General features: G+C 52.3%; 2 protein-coding genes across 4 annotated transcripts in view; one reads left to right on the plus strand and one right to left on the minus strand.

Moving 5' to 3' along the window:
* MTERF2 (mitochondrial transcription termination factor 2) overlaps positions 1-22,150 on the minus strand; it is a 666,987-nt gene that overhangs the window by 450,661 nt on the left and 194,176 nt on the right. The gene's annotated exons all lie outside the window — the stretch shown is intronic.
* Positions 1-22,150, plus strand: part of ABTB3 (ankyrin repeat and BTB domain containing 3) — a 263,740-nt gene that overhangs the window by 138,016 nt on the left and 103,574 nt on the right. For all 3 annotated transcript variants that reach the window (XM_081310319.1, XM_081310320.1, XM_081310318.1), the window contains exon 2: positions 21,565-21,714. In XM_081310319.1, the coding sequence (XP_081166445.1) occupies positions 21,565-21,714 (150 nt within the window). The remainder of the gene's footprint in view (positions 1-21,564; positions 21,715-22,150) is intronic.

Consider the following 22,150-nt stretch of genomic DNA (forward strand, 5'->3'; position numbering starts at 1 on the left):
GGAATCAGGGAACATGGCCGGATGCACCCTTGACTCTTGCAGGCTCTAAAGCCTGCACATTCGCTGCACTCAAGGGCCCCTCCTAACGTGGTGGCCTGGGCACCCTGTTCCACCATCCCAGGTGACTCTGGCCATGCCCACTGCCCCCACTTCTGCATCCTGTGTCCCAGGCCCTAGGACTCTCCTGGTCTCCTCCTCCCCCTGAAGATGAGCTAAGGGTCCCCCTGGGAGCTGCCCACCTCCTAGCGGAGGCCAAGCCAGCCCTACTTGACACATCCAAAGAGAAGAGTGCACAGTTAGAGCTGGCACGTTTGGGGACAGCCACAAGGAAGAGCTTGGCGCTGACTTCTCTGCCTGTTTATCAGCTTTACGCCCCTGGGCAGCCGCTGGCCTTCCCCAGAGATAAACCAGCACCCGCGGCTACGCAGGAACCTTAGGCTAATAGGGGCCACCAGGGCCCGTGCTGAGCAGAGATTTTTTCCCTGGTGCTGCTGTTAGGATCGGAGTGACAAGAGACCAACAGGAGCCCATTAACCCCCAGGGCCGGAGACTGAGCTCAGCTTCCCCAGGGCCAAGCTGCAGAGAAAATAGAAAATAGAGAAGAAAGGCCGGGATCCAGCTCCCAGCAGCCCCAGGGGCGGAGGCAGCCTGGGGGCCTCCTGGCTTGGGGTCCTTGAAGGGGACACAGTGAGAAAGGCCCAGGGTGGATAGGCCTCCCCTGGCCAAGCCCCGGCCCCACCTTCGCCATCACCGCGGGGGCCGCCCCCGTGTGGAGCGTGGAGGGCTTCTCGGGGCTGGGCATCCCTTTGGGGGAGGCCTGGACCTGGCACAGAGGTGGACACTGGCAGGAGGTGTTTACCCAACATCAGAGCTTCTGTCCGTCAACAGAATGGCTCCAGGGGGCAGAACCTGCTCTCAGCCCCCAGGCCAGCTCCTCTCTCTTGGGAAGGAAGAAGGCCAGGCATTTCTGAGAACCGTGCATCCAGGGTCTGAAGATTTGAATTGTGTCCCTGTCAAAATCCTTAAGGTGAATCCTATGAGGTGGGCCTCTATCCTTATAAGAAGGGGGAGGGACAAGCTGGCACAGGGAACGGCTGTGAGATGAAGGGCCAAAGATTGCCAGCCCAGCACGGGAGCCAGGCAGGCAGGGAGCAGATTCCCTCAAACCCCTGCAGGGAACCGGCGCTGCCAGCCCCTTGATCTTGAATTGCGTGTGGCTTCCAGAACACCAGACGAGGGTGAGCTGGTGCTGTGTTAGCAGAGCCCGGGCACTAACGCCCCGTGGCCTTCCTAGGCCTCCCAGCAGAGCCAAGAAGGGAGGCACGGAGATCCCCACTTTACAACACAGGGATCGAGGCTGGAGTGATGTGTCCAGAGACCCACAGCAAATCAAAGGCCTGGGAGGAGAGTCCAGCTCTGCCCAGCGCCAACACCCAGGCGGGGTTCACCGTGGGACTCACCCGGTGTTGAATCCTGGATGTTGTGGAAAACAGAAGAGACCTGAGAAGCAGTGGGCAGCTGAGAGGTGGCCTAAACAGGAGTCCTGCCCAGTCCCTCCACCCTCCTACAGGGAGGGCCTGGGACAGGCCTGGACAGAGCTGTCCCTCTGAGAGGTCTGGGAAGGCAAGGCCAGAAGATGGGGAGCCAGGAGCACTTTGTGTTGGCCTAGGTGGGCGTGGCCAGGGAGCCCAGCGCTCCCTGGCAAACTCCTGCAGGTGCCAGGAGCCAGAGGTCATTGGAGAGCCCACCAGAGGCCTGGCCGCGCCCACCTCCTGCTCTCTTGAATGTTCCATAAAACCTGTAGAGCCGGGCTGCTCCAGGACACCAGCCCCCCTCAGCAGGTCCTCCTGCCCTCTCCCTGGGGCAGGAGCAGTGTCCCCAGCAGTCCCTCTCTGCACCCTGTCCTGCTCATCTTCTGCGCCCCCTCCTGGATCCGGCAGCATCGGGGAGCCCAGCCTCTCCTGCAGCAGAGCCCCGAGGATCATTCTTAATCAAAGCACGGGAAGATGGCACTGCAGTGCCCTGGAGCTTGCAAAGCAGGCCTTTTAAGTTCCAGCTCCTGCCAGGAGACTGTGGGGTACACAGGGGACTGTCACCAGCAGACCCAGGGAAATGCAGAGATAGGGAGGGCAGGGGCAGCCAGGACCCCCCAGAGCCCCAGGGGCACTCTCTGGGGGCATTTGTAGACCAAGGCTTGTGCATACCACCAGCTGTTTTCATGAGTGCCATCCCTTTTCCTTGGTGGCTGGGAGGAGGGGGACAGGAAGGGGATGTGGCATGTTTTGCAGCAGCTGGGGAGGCCTTAATCCTTGCCTGTTGCCAGATGCACCAGCCTGTGGGTGGAGCCAGCTCCCCTGCACCTGCCCAGCCGCACTGTGGTGTCCTGTGTTCACGTCTCTGCAAGGAGACCAGACTTGGGGCAGGCAGCCGTGGGGCTTGGGGACCAGCCTGATCCCCGGACCCGGGCAGGTCGGCCAGCTCCAACTGGACACCTGCAGAGTGGCATCTGCACCCCTGTGTGGCTCAGATGAATTCTGCTAAGAACGCAGGGAACTGAGCCCCCATGGGGTGCCAGCACGGATGTTTGGGTCTGGACACACGCCAGTCATGGACCCTCACACCAGCCCCGTGAGGGAGACACCGTGATTATCCCCCTGTGTTACCGAAGAGAAAACTGAGGCACAGAGTGATTCCTTAATGTGACCAGAGAGTGGATAAGGGACAGGGCGGCCTCGTCTGCAGCCCATGCCTCGGTCCACTGCTCTGACTTATTTATCATGATCACTGTTCCTATTTCAGTCTCCCATGTCCCATCGTCCCTTCTGCTCCACCTACCTCTGTGGCTAGTTGTGAGCTCAGGGTGGTAGGAACACCATCCTCTACTCATCAGCTTGGCAAATTGCCCACCACCTAAAGATACAAATGTGCAAGTATATGGCAAGGAGTGCCTGCCACATGGTGGGTGTCAGCTCCCACTGTCACCCCACGCTGCGGTCAACACTGCTTCACCATGGCCACCCTGGCCAGTGTCATCAGTATCATCACCATGACCACCACCGTCACCATGGCCACCATCACTATGACCAGCATCATCACCATGACCACCATCTTCCCCCTCACCACTATCATCAGAATCCCCCTTGAAGTCATCACCACCATCATCACCACTGTCACCCCCATAACCACCACCACCACCACCACCACTATCCACATTTATCACCAACATCAAGATCAGCACTCGGGTCTACAGTGACTGCTTTCCTGAATGACAGATGACGTGGCACTTCTCACACTCACACTCCCGGGAGGGATCACTTTCAGTAGCAGAAAATGGAGGTTCTGGTTCTCTGAATTCCTGGGGAAGCCTTTTGCTCCCCAACCCCTTCCCCGGGACGGTGGACACATCCTTCTCTCTCTCCTGGAAGGGGCTCATCCCCCCTCAGCTTCACCCTCACAGGGCAGCATCCGGGACTGGCCCGTGTCCAAGCCCCCTTCCTCGCCCTCCAGATCAGGAGTCTGAGGAGCCCTGGAAGCAGAAGGCGGCTCCGAACAGAAACTGAGAAGGGGAAAGAAGTGCGGGGCATGGGGAGGGAGCTGCTGTCCTTCAGGGTCACTTCAGCGGGTGCAAGAAGGAACGGCCGAGAGCATTTCTGAAAATGAAATGTCAGGGATAGTGGTCCAGGGGAGAGAGAGGCCTGTAGAAGGCCTGAGACAGGAAGCGATGAAAAATGGCATTTTGGGTCATCTCTTCATTCTCTATTAAATTCTGGAGTTTACCCCAAGGGAAAAAAGGCAAAGACGCCCTGACTGAAAACCGATCCTAGGTTTAAAGTGAAATGAGATGTCTGCCCTCCTGGGAAGATGAGTGCTGTCCATTTCAGAACAGCACCGTGAAGAGCCCTCAAGACTCAGCCTTCTTTCAGTGTGTCTGAGTATCCTGTGGCTGCTGTAACAAATAGAGCTGCCTAGAACAACCTAATGTATTGCCCTACAGTTCCAGAGGTCAGGAGCCCAACGTGGGCTGATGAGGTTCCACCATCCTGAGCTCACAACTGAGCTAAAACCAAGTCCCTGGGGAGGATCTGCTCCCTGCCTCTTCCAGCTTTCTCATTCCACAGCTTGGGGTCCCTGCCCATTTCCAACGCTAGCCGCTAGCCGCGGCTGGTGGAGCCTTCCCCACACCTCATTACTCTGATACTGAGTCACCTGCTCCCCTCCTCCCATATCCCATCGCCCCTTCTGCTCCACCTACCTCTGTTGCTAGTTGTGAGCTCCGTTAGGAACCCTGAGATTACACAGAGCCCACTGGATAATCCAGGACAGCTTCCTTATTTTAAGGTCAACTGATTAACAACCTTAATTCTGTTCACTAGTTTGATTCCCCTTGTATACAACATAACATATTCACAGGTTCTGGGGACCAGGATGTGAATATCATTGGAGACCATTATTCTGCCAACCACACAGTGATAGGAGCATAGAGTTGTATTCCAGTTCTTTTCAAATTGGCAATTCATGCCTAGACCCAGAAGTAGCTTTCCATTCTCCAGAAATAGGATTCAACCAAATCTGTGTGACCTCAGAAGAGTGACTTACCCTCTCTGGGCTTTTGTTTTCTCATCTCTAAGACACTTTAACTATAGACTCTCTGATGAGGAACCATTATCTCAGGCTCAGAGCCTGGCACCTAGTTGACACTCGGGAAGCGCTTATGATGGAGTAGGGAGGGCTGGGTGTAGTGATGTCTATGGCTTCCCAGATTTCAAGGTTTGTGCTTTCACGACTCACTGGTTCTAAATAACAGAAGGCAAACTTTCAAAATGCGTAATCACATCTGTGGAGAAACGCCCCCCGGGATAAAAGTGTGTCATTTTTCTCTGTAGCAGTGCTTTGTACTAGAAGACGTTCGATTACACACACACACACACACATACACACGCATGCATGCATGCAAGCACCCATGCATAACTACAAAAAAATGGACGGATGGGCAACTGTGTGTTTGTGTGTGTGTGTGTTTGTGTGTGTGCATGGACGCATGTGAACGCACAGGAAGGGGCTGTCTACAAGCGTGTTTCTTTGTATAAAATTCAGGCAGTAAAAACACTCATCTAAGCAGGGACTGGGCTCCGGAGTGGAAGGGTTTCTCCGAGATCGGCTCATGAACTTGCCCTGGCAGGACGAGGACCTTTCACCGGCTGTGGAACCTGCTAAGGCTCAGGCCTGGCTCTTCTGCTCCAAGTGACTGGTGCTGTGTGGAGGCCCCTCCCTGGGATGTGACCTGGGCCCCGCCCCCGGGCCCCTCCCCTTTCTGGGGGTTACCTGGCCCGGGGTCCTGGCCCACCACGGTTGCCTGCACCTGCTCTGAACCCTGTTCAAAGCATCTTGCAGGTGCATCCAGGCGCCTGGGCAGGGATCCTTCCAGCTAGTCTACTTCATCCGAATCCTCTGCTGAGCCTTCTCTCCCGTCTCTGTGACTTCCAGTCATCCTTGGCGCAGTGTCTAACTTGGAAACCAGGCCCAGCCCTACACTCATGGCTGCGTGGCCCTGGACCCGGCTCTGGGCCGTTCCTCCAGCCTGGTTCAGAGGAGTTGCCACCCTGCCCTGCCCTGCCCTGCCCTGCCTGGACCACAGGACTGCGCGTACCAGGCTCCTCCACACCGTGCGCCTGGGGGTTCTCGTGCACCTGTGCTCTGGGTTTGCAGTGCTCAGGTGTGATCACAGAAGACCCCCTCTGAGAAGCTCAGCTCTCAGCTGGCTGCCTCTCCGCCCCCCCCCCCCCCAACTCCCATCTCCTCTCACCCTGATGACAGCAGCCCAAGTCTGTCCGCACTGTGCCCGGGGCACTCCTCTGCCTCCATAGGAACCTCTAAGTGGCTCTTCATTGGTTTCAGAACAAAGCCCAGACCTTATAACATGCCTTATGTATGGTTTAGGTGTGGGGTCCCCCAAAGCTCCCTGGAGACAATGCAAGAAGGTTTGGCGGAGAAATGGCTGGGCTACGGCCTTAACCTAACCAGTGAAGTGAACCCCGATGGGATTGACTGGGTGCTCACTGGAGGCAGGTGGGTGTGGCTGGAGGAGGCATTGGGGGCGTGGCTATGGGGTATATATTTGTATCTGGAGAGTGGAGTCTCTCTCTGCTTCCTGATCATCATGTGAGCTGCTTCCCTTAGCCACACTCTTCTGCCATGGTGTTCAGCCTCACCTCCAGCCTTAAGGAATGGAGCTTGCTGTCTGGGATTGAGACCTCTGAAACAGTGAGCCCCAAAAAATCTTTTTCCTCCTCTGAAGTAGTTCAGGTTGGGTCTTTTAGAAACAACAGCAAAAAAAGCTGGCTAACACACCTTATGGGTCATTTCCAGACTTGGCCCCTGCCTTTTACTCCCAGCAGCACAATCTCCATGGCCAGACAGGCTAACTTCCAGTGTTAGCAGCTCTGTGACCTTAGGAAAATAACTTAACCTCTCTGTGCCTCAGCTTTGTCATCTGTAAAATGAAACTAATGCCAGCTGCAAAAGGGTGTTTTAAGGATTTGAATAGTTAATACTTGTGATCATATTTTTCATCAGTATTATTGTATGTCCACAACACTGAATGGCTGTACATACCCCATAAGATATCCTGCTGTGGGAAAAGAGCAGGGAGCTCCCAGCCAATTGAGAGAGTCTAGGGCAGCTCGCTGAAGAAGATGGCATTGGAGCTGTGCCTTGAGGAACAGGTAGGGTGAATCCCGTGGATGTGCCAGCAGAGGCAGGGAGGCGGGAGGTCCCATCCAGGAAAGGCTCAGTCAGTTTGGGAGTGGAAGGAAATGCGCTTGGACAGCCAGGTTAGATAAAGGTCACAAAAGCCCTTAAATCCTGGGTAAGAGATTTCAGTCTTGTCCTCTAGGGCAATAGGGAGCCATTGAAGGTTGTTGACGAGGGAGAGAGGGGTCATGAGCTTACAGCTTTGCTCTAGGCAGGAAGAGGCGTTTAAAATCATAGAGGAATCAGTCCGGGAGCTGCCATAACAAATGACCACAATCCCAGTGGTTCAAAACAACAGACATATCCTCTCACATTCTGGAAGCTGGAAGTCTGACACTAAGGAATCGGTAGCATCTGTTCCTGCTGGAGGCTGTGGGGGAGAATCTGCCCCCCTCTCCCGCTCCCCCAGCCAGGGGGTGTGCCCGCCCTCCGGGTGGTCCCTGAGCTGCAGACCCACACTGCACACTGCGGTTGGCTCTTGCGTCTCCCACGGCCTCCTCCAGGCACCCTCCGAACCTCCCCCTGCCTTGCCCGTGCAACGCCCAATGTCATGGGTTCCACTCTGGATCCTGAACCCAGATGAGCTCTTTGTTGAGATCCTTAACTTGACATCCATGAAGTCCTCTCTCCAAATGTCACCTTCCCAGGTCTGGGGGTCAGGACATAGACATGTCTTTGGGGGCCCATCATTCCGTCCACTGCTGGGGACTCTAACCATTGTCCAGACTCGTGTCCAACTGAAAGATCAGACTCAAGTGGAGGGGACTTCCGTGGGTGCAACAGGTCCCTGTCGCCCGGATCTTTGGCTTGTTCCCATGTTCTGGTCGGCAGATGGGATCTGGTGGCCCGGGCCAGGTTTGGTGAGGAGTCCCTGGGGAGCGGCTGCAGTTGGGGTTCACTCGGGTTCTCTGGCCTGTTGGTGGGATCACTGTGGAGAAGGGCGTGGCCGGGGTGGGGCCTGGAGGGGTGTTTGTCCCCCCCCACCGTGTCCTCTGCAGTCTCCACGGGGGCAATACTGCACCACAGGGTAGGCCTGCTTCTCAGGCAATGGCCCCAGCCACCCCGTAAGCACTCAGTGGTTTGTGACCCTCAAAAACGCCACATTATGTAAAGGTGTATTCATTGTGTTTGTGGCATTAAAATTTCCTAGGATGGGGTACTTTAAAACAGTGTATTAGAAGAACATTCGAGAACAGCAAGACCTTCTTTGTGAGAAGGTGATTTACTACTGAAAACAGTTTCTTGCTCCCAGACCCCAGGGGAGGGCACTGTCCCACCTGGGAGGGGCGGTGGGAAGCCCCAGGGTCCCCGGGTGCATGGGGAGCCGGGGAGGGGGCGGTGGGCCAGAGCCTACCCACCTGTGGTCTTCTCAGGCAGGAATGAGAGAATCAGGATAACAGGCTTAGAACTGGCTCCTGTGAATGACTTCAGTAGGCTCCAAGGCACAGGGGCTGTGGCTAGTTGTCTGGGACCCAGCCCTAGAGAGAGGAGAGCAGGTTGGTAGTGACCCCCAGTGAGAGAGCCCACAGAGCAGGTGGTGTGGGCTCTGGGTCGGGTGGCCCGCTGTGGACACCTGGACTCACTGGCCAGTGGTCTACTTCCTTTGGGAATTGGCTAATGGTGGGAGGGGCGGCCAGGCCCTAGACATCAAAGCCCCACAACATGGTAGTGAAAGACATGGGTGAGGGTGGAGGGTAGAGAAGAAATGCCCAGAAAGCCTTCTTGGGAAGGCAGGGAAATCATAATAAGAAGCTGAGGCTCACTGCTCACCTCTGGGCTGTTTCACATTTTCCTGGAGCTAAGCCTTAGCGCAGGGCTACCAGAGCCACGTGTCCAGGTGGACAGGCCTTAGCCAGGGCTCTGCGCCCTCTCCCCAGGGCCCAGGGCCACACAGTCCCTTTTAACAGCAGCAGCCAATGAGAATTTAGAGTCCTCTTGTGGTTCTCGGGCTCTATAATCAGCTGCTGAATTTAGTCTAATGGGATTCTAATGCTTTTAAAAGCCAATTTGGTAATCTTTGTATTGTCGATGGATTGTGAAAGGCCTATTAGTTATTTATATCTGCGTACACAGGCGTGGCTGCAAGTGGCAGATTTATGCTTTTATGTGCCATTAACATCTACACCGTGTTAACAGCAGCAGTTAGCCAGCTCTCGGAAGGCTGCAGACACACACACACACACACACACACACACACACACCCTCTCATTCCTCGTGGTCAGCCATAGGGTATTTCAACTTATTTAACATCCTAGCGAATAGTTCCCTACTATATCATATCAAATAAGTGATAAGTCTATAGTCGCCAGGCTGCTTAATTAAAGATAATCAGTCTTTGAAGATTTAGAACACAATTAAATACACTTAACACTAAAGCTCGGTTGAATGTGATTTAATCTTTCATGGCTGAGTCGGGATCTTGCAGGCCTTGGGGGCCTTCGTTATGAGTAGAAATAATCCTCCTGCTCTGCAGAAGTTCTGTGGAAAGAATTTCCAGCCAGAAGCCGGCCAGGTGCACCACTCCACTCCAGAGGGCACCCCGGCTTTACCTGGAAGTGGTTTCTGCAGATCCCGGGGTCCGGGCAAATCTGAGAATGTTCGTCCCTGGAAAACAGCCAGCTTCCATTTGTTTCAGGGAACATAATGTATTACCAGATAATGAGGATGGAAGTTTTTGGTTTTGTTTGTTTGGCAGGTGGGGTGGGTACCTGGAATTGAACTGAGGGGCACTCAACCACTGAGCCACATCCCAGCCCGATTTTGCATTTTATTTAGAGACAGGGTCTCACTGAGTTGCTTAGCGCCTCCCTTTTGCTGAGGCCGGTTTTGAACTTGCCATCCTCCTGCCTCAGCCTCCCGAGCTGCTGGGATTACAGGCGTGCACCACCACACCCAGCAGAAGACTTTTTTACGGATATAGAAATCTTATCCACTCCAGGGCTCCTCGTCTACTATCTAATGTGTTCACCTTCACCAACTGACCTATTCAGATAGTTAGTGAATCAGAATTAAAATTAATCTGGGAAAGAAAGAGCTAAAGAGGTACTGAGTCAGGTCCAACCTTGATTTTTAAACCATTTGTGAAGCTACGATAATTAGATGGTTTGGTTCTAGCACAGAAAGAACTAGATCCATGGAATAAAATAGGAAATAAAGATGTACACTCAACTGTATCTGGAGATAAAGAGTTGATAAAGTGGAATTACTTTAAATCAGTGGGGGGAAAGATGCGTCATTCAACAAATATTGACACGATTGATTAGTCACTTGGATGAAACAAAAAGTAGATCCCTACCTCACTGCAGTCTGGGCAGAATTTTAATATTAATAGCGAAACCAAAATTATCAGCAGAAAACATGGTTGATTTTTTAAAATAATCTTAAATAAAGGAAGGGCTTCCTGCATATAACCTGGGAAGCAGACCCATAGGGAGAAGGAGTGGTACATTTGCCTGCACTGAATCCAAAGGCTTCCGTGTGAAAAAAATACCGTTTGCACACTCAAAAGGCAGATGATAAATTGGAAAAATTTATGTGCATGATGCATACCAGGAAAAGGGCTGATTTCCTTAATATAGAAAGGACTTTTATAAATGAGTAAGAATTTTGAATAGTCTATAGAAAACTGGGTGAAAAAAATTCAAAACAGTTCACAGAGGGAAACAGTGGTGATCGCCCTAAAAATAACCTCTGTAATTACATGAAATCAAGTTAATTAGAACCATTCTCCAGCTGTCACGGTGGTGAGGGTGTGGGATCAGGCATACTTTTTCCTTATGACATATCGATAGTGGTGCAGTTATTTGTGTGATCCTGTGTGACCCCTCCGGCTCAATTTTTAACCCCACCAGGACAGGGCTCCTGTGTTGTGTGGCTCCTGCCCTTATCATCATAGAACCTGCACACTGCTTGGACTTAATAAATATGTGTTGTGTGAGTGAATGAACTCATGAATGAGAATGATGGAAAGTTCTAGAATCTTACCCAGAAAAACAGATAACATTGCAACTAGGTGAAGGAACCGAATAGGATGTTGCTTTCAGTTTTCCGTTCTATCCCCCACTCTTAAACTGTTGGTGTTTTTGAAGTAGGCATGCCCGACTTTATAATTCACGAAACAAATGTCCGAGAGAGGAGTCGGGTGGTGAAGGGGAGACCTGGGGTGGGAGGCCAACTTTTAACTAGCCCCATTCTCCCACACCTTGGTAGGGAAGGAGACAGTCAGTCTGGGATGGAAGCCGTCAGAGAGTGCTGAACAGGACCGCAGGCCGGCCAGGTGGGCTGCTCCGCCACACCCAGGAACTGGTTGAGCCCTGGATGTGGAGGCAGAGATGGAAAAGGAGGTTGGCCAACCAGAAGGAGCCCCAGGCGGTGTTCTCAGCCCAGGAGAGCTGGGAGGCAGAGCACTGCTTTGTTCCACGTGGGCCCAAAGCAGAGAGTGCTGTTTCCTGTCTCTGCTGAATGTGGGCAACTTGGCTGGGCACTGTGGCCAGAGCGCCAGCCATGAGTGCCGACCTCGTGGAGGCATGAAGTGAGGCACCAGAACTAGCTCCTATGGGACTTCAACTGCCCTCAGCGAGGCACTCAAACCTTCCTTGATCCAGCCCCTGAGCACCTTTTTGGGATCCCCTTCAATTCAGGCTCCAGCTTCAGCCAACCTCTTACAGTCCCCACAGTGCGCCAGTATTTTGGCCTCTGTGCCTTAACTCTTGCTGCTCCTTCAGTTTGCCCTTTCCTATATCCTCCTCTCCTGCCCCCAGTTCACCTCATGGACATCAGCTCAGCTTTCAAGAGTGATACCAGGTCAGCTGCTCTGTGAAGGCTGCCCTGACACTCCACCCAGGTGAATTACCTAATTTCTATTTGATCATCCATGTGGCATATGCAGACGTCTCTTCTAGCACTTGCAATGTTCATGAGCATGGGTACCCATTGAAAGAATGACCAAGGTTTGCCGTAGGAGAAAATGCCGGTTTATTGAGGAACAGCTCTGCATATTTATAGAGCCGGGGGTGGGGTTATGACAGTTTAATGGTTGAACGGTTTGACAGTTGGTTGGGGTGCTTTCTGATTGGTGGGTAAGGATCATGTGAGCCAGCCAGGGCTCACCATTGGACGGCAGGATCATGTGAGCCAGCAGGGCTCACCATTGGACGGCAGGATCATGTGAGCCAGCAGGGCTCACTATTGGACAGCTCTTCTTGGGGGATGGGGAAGTTAAGTCTTTGGAGCCGGGGCGACTCCCAACACCCATCCCACTAGATTGTGAGTTTCTCAAGGGCGGGGTCTGTGTCTTAACTTTTCATCAGTGTTCCAAACAGACACATTATGTGGAGCAGATGGATAGAAGGACAGAAAAAGATGAATGGGTGGATGGGTGGATGAGTAGATAGATGAATGGAAGTCAAGCTCCATGAGAGCAGCTACATCCTGCTATATTTTCTGTTGCTTAGCACAATGTGTAGCACATAGTAGATGCTCAAAATAGTTTAGGTAATTAAAGGATGATCTGGAATATGGATGGATGGGTGGGTGGGTGATTGATGGATGGGTGATTGATGGATGAATGGGTAGATGGATGGATGATGGATAGTGGATCAATGGGTGGGTGGATAGATGGGTGATTGATGGATGGGTGATTGATGGATGAATGGGTAGATGGATGGATGATGGATAGTGGATCAATGGGTGGGTGGATAGATGGGTGATGAATGGATGGGTGTGTGACGGATGGATGGATGGATGGATGGATGGTGATACATTAATGTATGGTTGGATGGTATGGATAGATCAGTGAATGAATTTGGATGGCAAATGTTCAAAAACAGTCTTGATACAGAGCAAGATGGTCTTCTCTTCGTTGTCTAAGAATCTACTTCACTGTTTTACCCTGCTCCATTGCCATTGTGTTAATTAAAATGCCGAAGATTATTTCTCAACTTTGATGACTCCAGCACACGATTTCCCTGTCCGTCACACCCCAAGGCTTAGTTTTATCCCATGACATGACACTGAGTGCCCACAAGTGTCACTTCTGGGTGCAAGGCAAGGAAGATGCTTTTCAGAGAACTTCCAAAGGCCACAGCTACTCCTGGGAGCCAGATGGTCTCCAAAATCTGGCGGACCTTGGACATTCCCACAGCTACCCGAGACCTGGCTGGAGGTAGGAAATAGCATTCTGTCACTGGGGGTTTGGAGCCTGCTCCGTCTGAGGGGTTGGAATCTGGAGCAGGTGCTGCCGAGTCTTCCAGACCCAGGACCTCCTCACTGCAGACACGAGTGAGGAAACTGGGAAACCAGTCTCTCTCGTCTGAAGCCCCTACAGGCTGGATGGAGCTGAGGACTTGGTGGGGTACAGACAGAACCAGGGAGAGGAGCCGGCAGGGCAGGCAGAGGAGGGAAGCGGCAATCTTGTAAGGATGCTTGACAATGGCCCCTAGTGACCGGGGAGAGGAAGGAGGGAAGGAGCGTCGGCCACCCTGGGGCTCACACATGAGGCTCTGGCTCTTCGGAGGCGAGAGCAGGAGCGTCGCCAGGCGGACGACCCACAGGTGTCTCCCGCTGAACTGACGTTTCCCCAGACCCAACCCTCTTGCGCTGAGTGGTAAACCATCCCTTCTGTTGCCCAGGTCAGAAACCTTGGAATGACCCTCGACCCCTTCTGTTTCTCACGTCCACCTGCAGTCAGCAAGTCCGTCGGCTCGGCCTTCCCTTCACATCAGGGTCGTTGTTTTGTTTCTCCACTGAACCTGCTCTGCTCTGCCCCAGCCACAGTCTGTCCCCAGGCCGCCGGCTGCTGGAGCCCTGCACACCAGGTCATCACATTGTCCCTCCACTCGGAGCCCTCCGATGACCTGCATCTCGCTCAGAGTCAAGGCCAGAGTCTTTGGAGCCTTCCCCGAGGCCCACCCCACCTGCCCTGGGCACCCCTCAGGCCTCCCACCTGCTGTGTTCCCCCACAGTTTCCTCTGTTGCTTTCTCCGTCCAGCCAAGGACACTCCCCCAAGGCCTTACCCTTCCTGTCCCCTCTGCTGGCCTGCTCTTCCCCCAGGACAGGCAGGTGCCCCGCACACAGCCTCACTTCCTTCAATATCCCCCGTCCTTCCTTCCTTCTTCTCATTGCCCCCTCGGGGCACTTACCCTAAGTGGCCACAGAGTCTAATGATGTCTTTAGAATACACCTGTGGAACTGGGGGACAGAAGCACATGCCTGAAATCCCAGCTACGCAGGAGTCTGAGGCAGGATGACCTCAAAGGCAAGGCCCCACTCAGCAATGCAGCAAGACCCTGTCTCAATAGAATTTAAAAATGGGCTGGGATGTAGCTCAGTAGTAGAGCACCTGCCCAGCATTGTGAGGCCCTGGGACCAGTCCCCAGTCCCCAGTAGCACACACAGACATATGTTTGGCACACAAGTACCCAGGATTGCAAGGGTTTCCAGTATTTCTCTGCTTGCTCCCCAGGACCTAGAACTGTGCCTAGAACCTAGTAGGTGCTCAGCTAATACTTACTGAGTGAGTGAATGAGCAGAGCTTGTCACCCTGTGCTTCTCTGTGGCCCTCTAACAGCGGGTTTTCCACGTTCTGCTCTCAGTGTTAGAGCCACCCTGTCATCCCACTGTCCCTGCTCCCTGTACCACACCCTGTGCCTCCAAAACAGCGTATCTCCCATTTTGCACTCGGGGATGATACTCCTGGCCCAGATTTTAATTAGCTTCCCTCACTCCTGAGCTGACCAAGAGGAAAAGCCTCTGGCTCACCTGGGGGAGAAAAGCTTGTGGGGTCACCTTGGGCCACCTCCTCCTCGGGGACCCTGTCCTACCTTGTCCCTGCCCCTCTCTGTGTCCTCAGCCATCAACCACACTCAGTATCCTGGTCTCAGGACCTCCCTCTCTGGACTCGGAGCTTTCTAAAAACTGCAGCTTCCTTGAGTCTCTTCAAGTTGGCCTGGACAGATAAACAAGAGCTTGCTGGACACCCAGCCAAAATGGAGCTAGCGAGGGCTAGAGACAGTGAGTGGGAGAAAGAAGTGGAGAGAGCGGGCACAGACCACTGTTCAGGATAATGAAAGGGAAGAGAGAGGAACGTGATGGTGGGAGGTGAAGGGTTGGTTTTGAACTCCAAACCCTTTGGGGCTCAACGCCCCAGGTCCTCCATGACCCTCCCCTGCCTCCTAGTTTGGCTCCTCCCACCTTCTGCACCTTCACCTCCAGTCACTTCCCTGTGTGCAGAGCACAGGCCTCGGGGCCTTTGTCCTCCCCTAATATAATCATAAGAAGAGTCATTAGTTAGTATTTGCTGAGCCCCACTTTATAAATTACTCCCCCTGGGGCCCTCGGAGGGCAATGCCATGACTAGTCTCGTGGTATCGGCCAGGAGACACAGGAGCATGCCCGGGGGTGCCCTGGTAGCCAGCAGAGCTGGGATTCAGCTCAGGCCAGACCTCAGAATCTGTGCTCTTGCAGCTTTGCTTTGCGGCATCTGCTTCCCAGGGTCCCAGCTTGCCGTGGATTCACCCAGGCTCACCCAGCACCCCCGAGGCTCCCAGGCTGACTTGGGCCCCCTGCTGGGCCACACAGCGGGACCCCGTGGGACCCACACACAGCTCCGCTCTGCAGTTCTATCAAATTACTTCCACTGATGGTGGGCCTGTGTCCCCAGCCACCCGGGAGCTTGGAGGACAGGCATGGCCCGTGGCCCTGACCATGTGTGTGGCTGAGAGAATGAAGCACAAGTACCTCCCTGCTCTTGTAGGAAGGTCAGCCGTCATTCCTCCTATGTCCTTCAGCTCTGTATCTGAGCCTGTTCTTAAGCATGATTCTGGAAATGCCCATCTCTGTCCTCCTCCATCTCACTTCTTCTGGTGGCTTGGCACGAGACCTCCCAGAACATTCCTGTCATGTAATTCATTTGGTGGGAAACACGGTCTGGGCACATCCTACTTGGAGCAGGTCTTGCTTCTCATAGACAAACGGGTTCGCCAAGCCAGCCCTGGATTCCTTTCCTGCTGCCAAGTCTCTTAAAATAGAAAAGGGTTTCCAAGCCAGTTGTACAAGCATTTAAAAAAAAAACCCTGATAATTTCCTATCTTGTTTCTTAATAAATTTAACAGTAAGGGAAAGACTTCTGGCACTGACTGGGTTATTGAATTCCTAAATCTTTTGCTTCTGAGAACTTCATCTACTCAGATTATTAGCAAACATTTATCGACCCCCTTCTCTGTGCCAGGTTCTTCCTATGTATTAGCCCCTTACAGCCTCCCAGCCCTGCCAGGAGGTGGAGAGAATCACTTTATCCAGGGAGGAGAGGGCTCAGAGCGGCCAAGTCAAAGCCCTGGCTGCTGCATGGGAAGCCGGCAAGCGGGTGTCTGCACCTGGCCAGCTGGTTCTTTGCCTATTCAAGGGCTGCTCTGCGTCCAGACTGAGCAGCATCCAGCAGCGGGATGGGCGGTCAGTTCTGCTGCTTCAGCTGCTGCTTCCTGGTTGCTAAAGTGGAATCTGGTGCTGGAACAACAGAAGACCATTAGAGCTGGGCCACAGGACTTAGTGCAGTCAGAGACAGACCAGCAGAGCCAAGTGCGGGTCCAGGGTACCAAGGCTCACGTGGTCAGCCCTCCCCAGCACGAGATGATGCCATCCCCTCCGGACTCAACCCCTTCCCATTGCTACACCATAACCCTTACACACACACACACACACACACACACACACACACACACACAGGGACAGGTAAACTATTGGTTGCCTACTGTAAGTCATTAGCAAATAAAATATAATAATAAAATATCAAGGCAAATACTGTGAATAAAAAAAAAAGTGATTAAGTGATATAATCCGAATTCAAACCTGGGTCATTTGAACTCAGAGACTTTGTTCTTACCTTTTACCTTTTACTGTCCCCCCAAAATATTTGGTTCTCTACCCTTTAGCGCGACTGAGAATTAAAAGAAAATTGAACTTGAATATGTAAAAGGTTTGCCACAGTGACCCGCTCAGGAAAAGTTAGGTGGTCTTCTCCTTCTCCATCACCACTGTCCGTGTATCATAGAGGGCTGGGTGGGACATGCTGTTGGCTGGCTGGCTTGGCTTTCTGCTTAAGGGTAGATAGCATCCCCTAGGACCAGTAACAGACGGGAGAGAAAGGACAGGGCATGAAATTGTCCAGAGGGGGCCATCCCACGCCCAGGCGGAGGGAGGTGGACAGGAGGAGAAATGCACCTGGGCCCCATCAGGACAGAAGACCAGACGGGGTTTGTCCAGGGTCCCATCCAGAGCAGTGGTTCTCATGTTTTGTGTCCTGAGTGACCTAACCAAAGATTGCCTCTCCCCAGTTGGAGGAGATTTTGCAAAGATGATCTGCAAATCTGTTTGTATCCAGACCGTAAATTCAAAAAGCTGCAATCTGTGGAAACGGGGCAGATATAGGTTGAGGCTTTAAGTGCATTATCTTGTGTAATCATCACAGCAAATCTGTGAGGTGCTTGCTGAACCCCTCTCTGGTGGGAGCAAAGCTGAGTGGAGAGGGAGGAAGAGGAAGTGGTTGTCTGGGTTGAGCAAGGGACAGCAGCAGGAGGGGCAGTCAGTTCTGTCAAGGTCAAGGTCATACCCAGCCCCCCCCTCCCCTGCCCAGACCAGGCCCAGAGAAGCACAGCCTTCTATGGGTGGGAATGTGGGCACTCAGAGGCACGACGGGTCATTCTTTAGGACCCATGATAGGTGCTTTTGAAAATTTGAGTCAATTCTCTCCTTAGTTAATGCTCGACACGCCGGAGTAATAGGATTTCAGGGAGAAATGACTTTGCAAGCTCCCTGGATCCTGGTTTTTCCCCAGCTCCCTGGATATTTGAGTCATATTTGAGTCTTGGTTCTCTCTGTCTTTAAACTGGGGTCTTAATCACCAGGGCATGGCTGTCCCTGGCTGCCATAATGGGAATTGATGAGCAGCCCCAAACTCAGGCCTGCTCTGACACTGAAATACGACACTGGGCCTTCCTATTCACCTGGAGGATTTTTTATACAAAAAAAATAAAATAAAATAAATGACTTCAGTAGATGTGTAAACACCATGTAGTCCTCAAAAAGAAGAGAAAACCCTATTGAGTGTAGGTGTCCCAAATCTCTGTAACGTAGTTCTCAAAGCTTCTTTGAATAATTATAATCTCACATTTAAATTGCATAACCCAACCAGATGCCCTTCAATAGATGAATGGATAAAAAAAAATGTGGCATCTATACACAATGGAGTACTATGCAGCAATAAAAAATGACAAAATCATAGAATTTGCAGGGAAATGGATGGCACTAGAGCAGATTATGCTTAGTGAAGCTAGCCAATCCCTAAAAAACAAATACCAAATGTCTTCTTTGATATAATGAGAGCAACTATGAACAGAGTAGGGAGGAAGAGCAGGAAGAAAAGAATAACTTTAAACAGAGACATGAGGTGGGAGGGGAAGGGAGAGAAAAGGGAAATTGCATGGAAATGGAGGGAGACCCTCATTGCTATACAAAATTACATATAAGAGGTTGTGAGGGGAATGGGAAAATAAACAAGGAGAGAAATGAACTACAGTAGATGGGGTAGAGAGAGAAGTTGGGAGGGGAGGGGAGGGGGGATAGTAGGGGATAGGAAAGGTAGCAGAATACAACAATTACTAATAGGGCATTATGTAAAATTGTGGATGTGTAACCGACGTGATTCTGCAATCTGCACTGGGGGTAAAATTGGGGGTTCATAACCCACTTCAATCTAATATATGAAATATGATATGTCAAGAGCTTTGTAATGTTGTGAACAACCAATAAAAAATTTAAAAAAAAAAGAAAAAATTAAAAAAATGCTTTTATTAAATATAAAAAATAAATAAATAAATAAATAAATATACAAGTATCTGACCACAAACAAAAAAAAAAATAAAAATAAAAATAAATAAATAAATTGCATAACCCTTTAGAAAGCAGAGGAATACGTTGCAAGGGAAATAGTTTATCCACCTGCTGAACCATAAGTAGTCCAAGGCTGGGTTTGCGCACACCGCCTGATTCCGTCTTAGTTTACATACGTGAAGAGTCTACTTTTTGCTTAGCATATGTAGAACCTTTGATACACATTATGTCTTTTTAATTCCCTCGCCCTATACCCACCCAGCAGTCAGCAGAAAGACAAGCCATTACTGTTCCCCCCGTTCCACAGCAGAGGAAAGGGAACCCGGGAGAGCTTCCCCAACCTGCCCAGATTCAACGCAGGGAGGCGTGGAGCTCCGCCCACCATTCAGGGCCTGGCTCCTGGATCCCCTTGGCCGACTCTCTGACACCCCTTTTTCCTAACGTGGAGAACCTTGTTATCCTAAAACTGGGGTCACTTGCTGGGGGTCATGATGCCCCTGCACTTACTGAAGTGAGGTCCTGAGGGGCAGGAAGTCCCCGAACTAGAGAACTCAAGGTGTCAGGTGAGGGGCCAGCCCACAAGCCCCTTGGCTTGGCCTCTGACAGCAGGTGAGTGGCAGCAGGTGAGCGCACAGACCGCGACTCAGAGCGCCCCTGCCTAGGGCCACCCGGAGGATAACAGGGCTGAGGGTGTGGCAGGGGTGGCCTGGCAAGGTGGGCATTTCTGTGGAGGGTTTGTCTTCCCAGAAAGCCGAGTGTCCCCGAGGTGTAGCCCCAGGCTGTGTCCAGTAAACAGTGCAATGGGACAGACCAGGTAGTCCAGGCTGTGTGCTGGCACCGTCCACGGAGTTTTCCAAACTGCTTTGACGACCCATGAGCGGGTCATGAACTCATTCAGGGGGCTGCAGCCTGCATATTGTATTAATAAGATAGGAGAAGAGGTAAGGAAGAACCCGGAAAACACGGAGACCGTCTCCCACAGAGGAAGGATTGGTGCTGTTTTCCATGAAAAAATATTTTTGTGAAAATGGGTGTGGTGTGTGTGTGTGTGTGTGTGTGTTTACTTCCTGGGCCGTGATACAAAACATAATCTTCTGAGTCACAGAAGTATTTGAAAAGCAAGTGGTTGGAGGAGAATCTTAGAAACAAATCAACTTCTTCCATTTCCCGATGATACCATATGAGAAATCTAATGCTCATTTGTACCCTTTATCTGTATTATTAGTCATTTAAAAAAAATCCCACCTGGTACGTGGCCTGCCCCCTGCCTCAGCCTCTGTCAGGGATGAAGTAAAGGCCCCGTGCAGCTGCAACCACTCATGGGCAGCAAGGGTCAGTAAAGTCCTGCCACACCTGACCAGACACCCACATTCCAAGGAGAGGCCTTTCCAGCAGGATGAAGAGTGAACATGAGCCACTTGGCCTTTGCCTCCGTCTCCCTCTCCCTGCAGTCTGTTTAATCATGTGTCAGAGTGTATGGATACGTGGGCACAGGAGTGTGTCTTGGCTTTCACAGGACAAGGGTGACCAGGAATAGGTCAACTGTGCTGGTCCTTCTCTATTCCGTCGGTGCTGGTCTTAGGCATTCATCAGGTTTATAAAGACCTTGGCTTTCTGCTTTCTCTGCGGCTCCCGGAATGCCGCCAGGTTCACAACTCAGCAGGCGTTCCACAAACTTCCTATTTACCACCCACTCTTTGTTCTTCGGATTCCTGATAAGACAGCACTTCATTCCTAACCTGTCACATGGTTTTATGGCTCTGTATGCAGTAGTGTCTCTCCTTCTCTCCGACTGGGCATCCCTGAGGACAGGATGAAGTATACTCTGTCACTATCTTGGTCCCTAACACAGAGCAGTGCCGGCCTTATTCATTGTGTCCTCTGTGACTGGTACTTAGTGACTGTATCTGTTAGCTTTCACCCTAACCATGGTGAGTAAGAAGAAAGAGGCCTCATCTCAGGGGCGTCTGGGGCAGCTCTAAGGGGCCCTGGATCTGCTGCATGTACCTCTCTCCCCAGACCCGCAGGCCAGTCAGGGCCTGAGATAAAGTAGAGACAGTGCTTTTGAGACCTTGGAGTCTAACAGTCAAGTCCTCAAGGCTGAAGGTCAAGAAGCAGGAAGCACACACTGCCTTAGGGTAGCCCAGGAAGAGGGAATATTTGAGGAATCTATGCAAGCGAGACCTCAGGTTCTCGATAGATGTTTAGGGAACAGGAAAGAAAGGAAGAAAATAATTGGATTCTAGGGCTTTCCGGGAGTATTCACCATATAAGTTGCCAAAATCCCTGGGGGATTTTCTGCCTCCCAACACACAGCTTTGCAGACAGAGCCATAAGCCTGTCCCAAGCCTGACAGCCTAGTCACCCAGTTCCATTTGCTGGGCAAGCCCTCAGAAGCCACGGCCAGCAATAGCTGTCCCCCAGGATGCTCAGGGCCTGCAGCTGCCTCAGGGAAGGAGGACGGGGCTCATGGGCAGCATCTCCAGGTGGACAGTATCCCTGCCAGGCCCAAGGGGAGGATTGCATTTCTTGGACAAATGCCTACGAGGTTGTAAAGATCAGTAATCAGGACTCTGAGGGGATCCTTTGAACCATGGATTGAACCAGGATTGAACTCAGGGGCACTCGACCACTGAGCCACATCCCCAGCCCTATTTTGTGTTTTATTTAGAGACAGGGTCTCACTGGGGTGCTTAGTGCCCCACTTTTTGCTGAGGCTGGCTTTGAACTCGCCATCCTCCTGCCTCAGCCTCCTGAGCCTCTGGGATAACCAGCGTGCGCCCCTGCGCCCACCATGGCTAGAAGGGGCCCTGGGCTTTGGTTCCTTGTTGGCTCCTCAGAACAACCCTGCCACCGCTTGGGGTCCTGCAGCCCTCCCTGGTGACCTGAGGGGTAACAGCCGTCTTCTTTCTTGTCTCCCCCGGCTACAGGGGTGCTGTGCCTGCCGGACAGCCTGAACCTGCACCGAGACCCACAGCGCGCCAGCAAGCCCGGGGAGCTGCCCATGTTCAGCCAGTCGGAGCTGAGGACCATCGAGCAGTCCCTGCTGGCCACCCGCGTGGGCAGCATCGCCGAGCTGAGTAAGTGACGCTGCTCCTCCAGCCCCGGCGCCGTGACATTCCTCTGTGGGCCTAAAGGGACACCACCAGCCCCTCAGAGCACTCAGGCTTTGTAACCAGCCAGGTGATGATTTATTGAGTGCCTGCTGTGTACACAAGATGATATTAATGCAGTGGGGAAGGGGTGGGCCCTGAGCCAGGGTCCTGGGAGTTGACCACTAGTCGAGGTCCAGTTGCTCATCTCTGATCCTCATTTTCCTTTTCTATAAAATACAAGAAATAGTGGTGTCCAGCGTGGAGTTTGTGGGTGGTGAGGCCGTGAGTGAAAGCCCGCTGGGGGCCTGGCACAGGGCCTGGCCCACGGCACACAGGTGCTGCATAGATGGGGGCTGCTCCCTGTGGGTCTCTGTGCCAGGATCCTTTTATTTGGGGGCAGGGGGGTTACCAGGATTGAACT

Source organism: Spermophilus citellus (assembly GCF_964194105.1).
Source record: "Spermophilus citellus genome assembly, chromosome: 10".
Taxonomy (NCBI): Eukaryota; Metazoa; Chordata; class Mammalia; order Rodentia; family Sciuridae; genus Spermophilus; species Spermophilus citellus.